At 36.3% G+C, this 8,156-nt stretch overlaps 1 protein-coding gene across 5 annotated transcripts; it reads left to right on the top strand.

Moving 5' to 3' along the window:
- The first annotated feature begins 29 nt into the window (after positions 1 to 29).
- Positions 30 to 6,631, top strand: LOC107484898 (pentatricopeptide repeat-containing protein At5g15010, mitochondrial). 5 transcript variants are annotated; one of them, XM_016105454.3, is made up of 5 exons: positions 30 to 314; positions 749 to 850; positions 3,040 to 5,457; positions 5,693 to 5,947; positions 6,274 to 6,631. In XM_016105454.3, the coding sequence occupies exon 3, from the start codon at positions 3,477 to 3,479 to the stop codon at positions 5,322 to 5,324; it is 1,848 nt and encodes a 615-aa protein (XP_015960940.1). In that variant the 5' UTR covers positions 30 to 314; positions 749 to 850; positions 3,040 to 3,476; the 3' UTR covers positions 5,325 to 5,457; positions 5,693 to 5,947; positions 6,274 to 6,631. The 5 variants fall into 5 exon arrangements, 4 of the variants coding, with proteins under 4 accessions (XP_015960940.1, XP_015960938.1, XP_015960941.1 ...); XM_016105452.3 differs by having other exon boundaries at positions 2,971 to 5,457; XM_016105455.3 differs by lacking the exon at positions 5,693 to 5,947 and having other exon boundaries at positions 2,971 to 5,457.
- Positions 6,632 to 8,156: the final 1,525 nt, after the last annotated feature.

The following is an 8,156-nucleotide window of genomic DNA, read 5'->3' as shown; positions in this document are numbered from 1 at the left end:
TTCCCTATTTTTCCCGTTTATGTTGCGAATCCGCCAAATGATAGTAGTCGTCTCACGACTTGCTCAGACTCAAATCAATCATCCCCATTCAGAGCTCAGAGCTTGAGCTTCAATGGCGACGAAGAAGCAGAACGATGATAACACCAAGAAGGCGGGCTCTACTCACTAGTGACCCCGCAGTCCCCAACCTTCGTTCTCACCGTCGAAGAAGCCGTACGCTCGCCGTCGTTCTCACCCTCAAGCAGCCGACTCGCTTTCGCCCTTCCCTCAACTCCCCTTTTCTAGCAAAACAGTTCTGGAACTGCCCTCCTGAGGTTTTCTTAGATAACTTATTTTTCATGAATTTGATTTGCCTGAATTATGATACAGTTCTGAATTTATTTGTTATTTGATTTGATATTGTTTGGAAATTTTGTTATTGATTTGATATTGTTCTGAAAATTTTCATGATTTATTGTTTCTTCAATCTGATATAGTTCTAAAATCTGAGATAGTGAGCGTGGTCAGAGAAATTCTTACCTATACCGAGAGCAAATCTCTCTCATGCTCTAAGCCAATCTGTTAACCATAACACACAGAGCCGTCAGCCAATGCTAACCTTGTATTAGTTAGATAGTTTCAAGGGTTTGCTTCATGTTAAACTGATTCATGAAATAATTACTTAATTTCTTGTGTAATTTTCTTTCATGATTCATGAAATTTGTTGTGTGTTGCTAAAATGTGGTTGTCAAATACTCAAACTTTTCAGTCTATTTACGGGAAATCTGACCAAGGTGGCAAGTACTACAGGTAGAAAAAGAGGGCATTGTCATGGTTGGAATTGGTGGTCCTAGTGGCTCTGGAAATCAAGGTATTGATGTTGTTAATTTATTATTTTGGATGTGTTCTGTTGACGTGAATTCCGGTGTATGCTGTTGCTTTGGTTTCATCTCAACTGTTACTGGTTTCAATTTCATGTTTTCGACAAAACTTGTAGCTTTCAATAGCTTGTGAAGAAACCTGTTAATGAGTCAACGTTATATACACCATTTTATTTTTTGAAAAAATATTATATATATCTTATGGAAACATTTGGACAAAATCTAATCAATATGCTATGGATATATCAAATGAATTGATAGGTATGTCTCTTAATATTAGTTATGTTCTAAATTTATGAAGTTTGGAAGATGGTCATAAGAAAAATTGTGGCATATTAGCTGTAAGGGGTTTTTGTTACTTAGAACTGCTATTATAATTGACTATGTAATATAGAGAAGGGGATTCTGTTGGTATTCTGGAAGTATGCCTTTACACTTTGAACCTGTGATAGATCATATGTTTATAACTTGTTCCCTTTATGTTGAGCTTGAAATTTTATTTAACGAAAACAGTAATCAAATTACTTGATGCTCTTCTATCAATAGAAATTTAATTTGCTCATAATACATCTGATCAAATGGACATTCAACCTTTGCATCTGTGATTTCCATAGAATTCAAGGTTTGATGTTGACTTTATAAAGACATCACATTACTTAAATTTCATTTAATTCTAGTACCTGTCAAAAATTTGTGTTGTGTAAACCAATTTACCTTACAATTTTAAGGCATGCAAACTCTTTGCATATATTTTTCATCTACTTTATAAGACTTCTTATTCGTGATATATTATCTAGTAAATGATTGATGGCATTTGAATCATTTTTACCTGTTATTTGATACATACATTAACCACTGATATGCTGAGGATATCTTTGGCATCTACATAAGATTTTCTTAAGTAATATAGCAACTTAAACTTGACAATTTGTGAACGAATATAACTCATACAGTTCGGATTTTATATTTTTACAAACTTAAACTTGAGGTTTTCATGCCTTTTTTATTACTTACATTTACATTTACATTTTAGCTTATATCTTAGTGAACCTGATGACTTAACATCTGGTTTTGTATAGAGAAAGAAAGAAAGAAAGATTGATAATTGCCTAATAAAATAGTAACACATGTTCAAAGTTGATCTGCAGAAATATCCTCAAGTAAATTAGAGTGTCTGATAATATAGAGAGTGTGTACATTGAGTTTACTGTAGTTGGAACTGTAATAATTAGTTCATATGGAGCTCCCTTCTCTATCATGGTCACATATTAGTTAACTAAGCTAATTCTTAGGAGCTTTGATTAGGGAAATCTGGAATTGCTGTAGACGGTCTAGATGGTTTCCGGTCAGTATCTCTTCAGCAAGGGTGGGGGTCACCTACAATAACACTCAAACGTTCAAGTCAGAATGGATCAGAGAATACCCAGCTCCCCTTTATATATTGTGGGTGAGGGTTGGTTGCGAATTCCGGATTCTGGGGGTTGTTATAGAGTGAGTGGGGCTTCCTGGATTCGAATCCAAAAAGCCGTTAGGATGGAATTTCGTTGCGAGTTTGGGCCGTAAGGAACCCGAGGAGACCCTTGATAGTATGGGTTAGCCGTTGATAGGCCTTTGGCCAGGTCCAGAAACAATTAGTAATGTCATTTAATGTATTCAAAATGTATCTCTTGGATTCAAAACACAATATATAAAATGGTTTCCAATGTGAGATGATTAGTTAACTTCATAAAAGTATCATAAGTTGGTTGCTATAGATACCGTATTTTTTAATAATAAAATAAGCATTTTGGAAAAGAAATAAATAAATAGTTAGTAAGGCTTTGTGGTTGGTCTGCTATGATACTGCGTTTCTATTAATAACTAACTTCATCTGGAAGCAAATTTTGGTTTCTCGAAGTTGTCTTTTTTTAAAAAAAATATGTGCAAGTATGGACTCATAATACTAAGGAAACTGGTCACTCACTATTTAATGGTTGTTTTATGCATGTGACTGTACCATGATCGTTGTGCCTATCACTTCCTATATTATATCTAGCCAGTCCTTATATTGAGTGTTACAATCTGAACTAAATTTCTATAAAACCTTGTTGCTGGCTTTCTTATGTTTTAGCTGTCACTGTGAGGCATTGAACCAGCAAGTGCTTTCTCATCTTGAAGAAAAAATACCTTTTGCTTGTAGGGTAAAAGTGTTTGGCAAAAAGAGCCTTGAGACTTAACCATTTTGGTCAGTTCTTTGCATTCAAGGACATGTTGAAATATCAAATCCAGTAACCAATACATCCCAGAAGAAAAACAAACCCAGCCATTGATTTCTTGCCACTGGACACTTTCATCACTAGCCATAGCCACCATCACCTTCATCTCCCCCGTTCTTAACTTATTCCAGTGCCCTCCTGTTCGTCCATATTTTCGGTCTTTGGCCATTGCCTGCCACAAACCTGCAACACTCACAGGAGAGAGATTCCACGGCGAGAGAGCTGCTGGAGGCTCTTGATGATGGTGCTAGACTAGCTGCTCTTTGCAGCCTGCTTTTCATTTCTCTGGAGCATTTTGACAAACACGTTCAGCTACAACTTTGAGAAGCCGACTGAAGTGGGGTTTGATATTTTCTCAATCATGATCAGAGCTCGGTCCAAGCTATCTCTTTTCTCTGACATGGCACGGTGCATCAGCCACAGATCACTCCCTTTTTCTTACTTTCACAGACTTCAGCAGCCCCTTGTGAGTGCTGGTTTCAGATTTGGAGACCCTTCAAGCCCTGACACTTGTTCAGCTGTGCCTGAATTTGGCTTCCCAGTGAGGCTACTTTGTACTTCATCTTCAATAAGATTCTCTGGGGTCACTGATGCTCCTGTTCTAGGACTGGATAAGGCACTAACTGCTGCTAATGATGGTGATTATGATGATTGTAATGATGAGGATGATGACCAAGGCAAGAAGAATTATGAGATTGGTTCCCATTTTAGTCGGTTAGATTTAAGGGGTGATGGTCTTCTTGCCCAAGATGTTAAAACCATTTTGGATATAATTCATGAACCAAGTTCTGGACCATCTGGAATCAAGCACAAGCTTGAACATTGCGGTGTTTCAGCATCCTCGGAGCTGGTTGTGGAGGTCCTTTCAAGAATTCGCAACGATTGGGAAGCAGCTTTCACCTTCTTCTTGTGGGCTGGCAAGCAACCCAAGTATGCTCATTCGGTTCGCGAGTACCATTCAATGATCTCTATTCTTGCCAAGATGAGGAAGTTTGATACTGCCTGGACCTTAATTGAGGAAATGAGAGGCGGAAGTACTGGTCCATCTCTTGTGACGCCTCAAACTCTTATGATTATGATTAGGAGATATTGTGCCGTGCATGATGTTGGAAGGGCTATAAACACATTTTATGTTCATAAAAGGTTTAACTTTCAAGTTGGATTAGAAGAATTTCAAGGCCTTCTATCTGCTCTTTGTAGGTACAAGAATGTAGAAGATGCTGAGCACTTGTTGTTCTGCAATAAGAATGTATTTCCACTTGACACCAAAAGCTTTAACATCATTCTGAATGGATGGTGCAATTTAATCGTTAGCACACGTAATGCAGACCGAATTTGGCAGGAGATGAGCAAGAGAGGAATCCGGTATGATGTCGTCTCCTATTCGAGTATCATATCTTGCTATTCAAAAACTTCTACACTTTACAAGGTGCTCAAGCTGTTTGACGAGATGAAGACAAGGAACATTACTCCTGATAGGAAGGTTTATAATGCAGTCATCCATGCCCTTGCCAAAGCTAGGCACATAAAAGAAGCTGTCAATCTCATTGGAACAATGGAAGCCAACAATGTTACCCCAGATGCTGTTAGTTACAACTCCCTGATAAAGCCTCTGTGCAAAGCTCGTAAAATGGACGAAGCTAAAGAGGTCTTTGATGACATGTTGAAGCGGGGTCTATCACCTACAGTTCGGACTTTTCATGCTTTCTTTCGTATATTAAGGACCAGAGAAGAGGTATTTGAGCTTTTAGACAAAATGAGAGAACTCAGATGCTGTCCAACTATCGAGACCTACATAATGCTGATAAGAAAGTTCTGCCGTTGGCGCCAGCTTGATGATGTCTTAAAGATATGGAATAAAATGAGAGAAGATGGAGTCAGCCATGATCGTAGTTCGTATATTGTACTGATTCATGGGCTATTTTTGAATGAAAAGCTAGAGGAAGCACATAAATATTATGTAGAAATGCTGGAGAAAGGCTTTGCTCCCGAACCCAAGACAGAAAAAATTATTCAGGCATGGATTTATGGGAGACAAGTAACACAAGATCGGGTGACAGATTTACATGACGATCAAGTGGAACATGATACACTGAGAAAGAAAGACAAGGCTAAACCAAGTAAATTTGAGAAGGAAAAATCTTTTCTTCACAAACCAGAGACCAGAAGAGTAATTAGAGAGAAGGGGTTTTCTTTCTGGGAGCAATAAATCCTTCATGACCTTTTTCGTTTACAGATTGTACTTGTTTCTTGCACTTCTCGAATTCAATTCTACAGTGCTAATTGGTGATGTCTGGAGACTTCATGCTTTAATTGCTTTGCCATAACCGAGAGTTATAAAGGTTGGTGCATTTTTTTGAACAATCTTTTTGTTTCCCTTATACACTTGTAAACTATTCCATAAAGTCTATACAGATATAAACTTAAATTCTTATTGGCTTAATAATTAACTTTGGGAAATGTTCTAATACTGGACCTGACCTGAACTCAGGTATATTTGTGAAACTGAGTTTGGGGTTTTATATTCCAAAGTGGAGTTAGAAACCGAAACCAATGCTGTGATCTCTTTGATTGCAGAGGAAAATATGATTTCGTAGCCATCTGTAGAGACCTGTTAAACTATGCATTTCGGAGGTAAAATTATCACAGAAGCTGCATGAAAAATCTGAATAATTTACCTTGAGTTACGAGGTGGGAAGGTGAAAGAAACATACACACATCGTTCAACTGCAACTGAAAGGCTTCCCCTGAACCAAAGACAAAAAACTACTTCAGGATCTTGTTTCTGTGCTCCAATCGAATAATGTTTATCTATGAAGATTATGCTTATTGGTGTGTGCACATTTCAATTACAAAACTTCTATGCTCCAAACTGCACTTGTCATCCTCTTAGTGTATTTGGAGACTTCAATTGCCTTGTTATAAGCTAGAGTTACAGGGTTCTTCTGTTTCTAAAATAACCCCAATTTCGTTTGTAGCTTCAACAATCGCGAAAGATGCAGCGTAGCCATGTTCACATGGCTATTCTCACTAGTATTAGTTTGAATTCTGTCTTTTCCGCCCATACATGAGTATCTTACTGTTTAAATTATGGACAAGGCCTTGTACTAAGATGTTAATTATTCTTGCAATTTTAATTAACTTGTTCATTGTTGTAGACTGGTGTCGCTGATCCAAACAAATCGAATTCCAATGTTCTTCTGGTGGATTACAAGGTTTCTGCTAAGAGAGCATGTGATGAAAGCATTCTTATATTCCCTTAACAGCAAGGAGAGACTTCCCTATGTATGCATGGATCTCACATACCAATATACACTGCTCGTTGAGGGATTTGGTAAGTTTGCAATATAGTTATGCATCTTAAAGTTTATGACAAATTCTATAGATTAAAAGATATTAAATAGTCATTTTTAGTTTCTTGTATTTCTAGGAATATAGGAATATCTTGATCCTGAATGTGATATACCCTAAATTTTGGAGATTAGTTTTTATATCTATGCACAGGTCTGTTTGGTATTAGAGGGTTCAACAAGGGATTTACTTAGATATGAAACGTAGTATATATAGCTTTGAGCCTTTGATGAATTGTCTAACTAATTTGAAAAGAAGTTTGCATTACGATACTAAGTCTTTAACCCAAGGCACAGAGAATGTTAATTAGTTATAATATAGGCATATGCATTTGTGCACCTTAGTGCATGACGATTAATCGGTTACCAAATAAATCCCACCCCATTCCTAGTAATATTCCTTACAGAAAATGGAAATAAAAATTTTGGCACTTAAAGTTGCTAGCAAGAAAACGTTTATTTTCAAAGCCTGCTTTAAAATTATAATATTTTGGTTCGGTCAGACATACCTAAATGCACCTTACTAATGACACTTGATTATAATACAATAGGTTAAGTGATGGTTTGTTTCTACTTAGTTGAAATGAAATCATTTTAGTTGACCATCGTATTCATATATATATAATCGAGTTAAAGTGGCAACTGTATTGCGACAGCTAAGAAAAAAAATCAAAATCGAGTTTAATTACGAGAGGCTGCTACAATGACTCAATGAGTCAATTGTGTCACCTTCGTAGCCGCCACAATCTTCCAAATGTTACTATAAATATTACTTGGCGTTTTCTCACTTTTTATTTTGTATATGATAAAATAAAAGTGTAATTCAGGTAAATGGTAGTGTTAGATGTTGAAATCTGCTGGGGGCTAATTTTAGATAGGGACATGTAATTCCCCCATCGATTTTTTAGTGTCCTACATTAAGTTTATTTTAAATTAAGTTCAAATTATTTATTGAGTTTGATCCCATCTTAAAATAAAAATGATTTCATCAAGTTGGATCCGTCATTCAGAGAACAATAGTATATGATTAAAGAGAATTTTTCATAAAGACCTTTTCTGTTTAGTAAGAGTTTGGTTCTTTAATCATGTGGAATATGAATGGTTAAATAATTATTTTGTAATATATATTGAAAGGGATACAATTGATGATTCTATTCAGAATAATAAAATTATTTAGAGAAAGTATAGGGAGCCAATAGAATATTTGTACAATGTGCACAATGGAGATTTAGGGAGTATTAGAGATATAACCATTAGTGTTACTTTTTTCCATTAATGTAAGCTTTTGGGATGAGTGGTATCATGACATGGTATTAGAGCTCTAGATTTGAAACATCAAGAGTTCAATCCTTAGTGAACCTCAAAATCAGCTTAAACACATGAGATGTTTATTATCCCTAATATCCGAATGATTATTTTGGATATTATCCCTAGCAGGACTCATTGTAGATATCTGAAAAAGAAAATCTATGAACCATTTTTATATGCAGCCAAACAGTTAATTTTTTAGAATATTCTAATTTTAAAATTTTAAGAAAATAGTTTTATGCTAAAAAAATATGCATCTTCCTAGTCTCCTTCCTTTTTTTTTTCTCTTTCTTTGCATCTCTTCTCCCCCTCTACGCCTCTCTCTCCATGTCTCTTCTCCGGATCACTGTCGCTTGTTGCTCCGCGCGCTCATCACTGTCGCT

Source organism: Arachis duranensis, chromosome 4 (genome assembly GCF_000817695.3).
Source record: "Arachis duranensis cultivar V14167 chromosome 4, aradu.V14167.gnm2.J7QH, whole genome shotgun sequence".
NCBI lineage: Eukaryota > Viridiplantae > Streptophyta > Magnoliopsida > Fabales > Fabaceae > Arachis > Arachis duranensis.
This window is presented reverse-complemented; position numbering and strand designations above follow the sequence as displayed.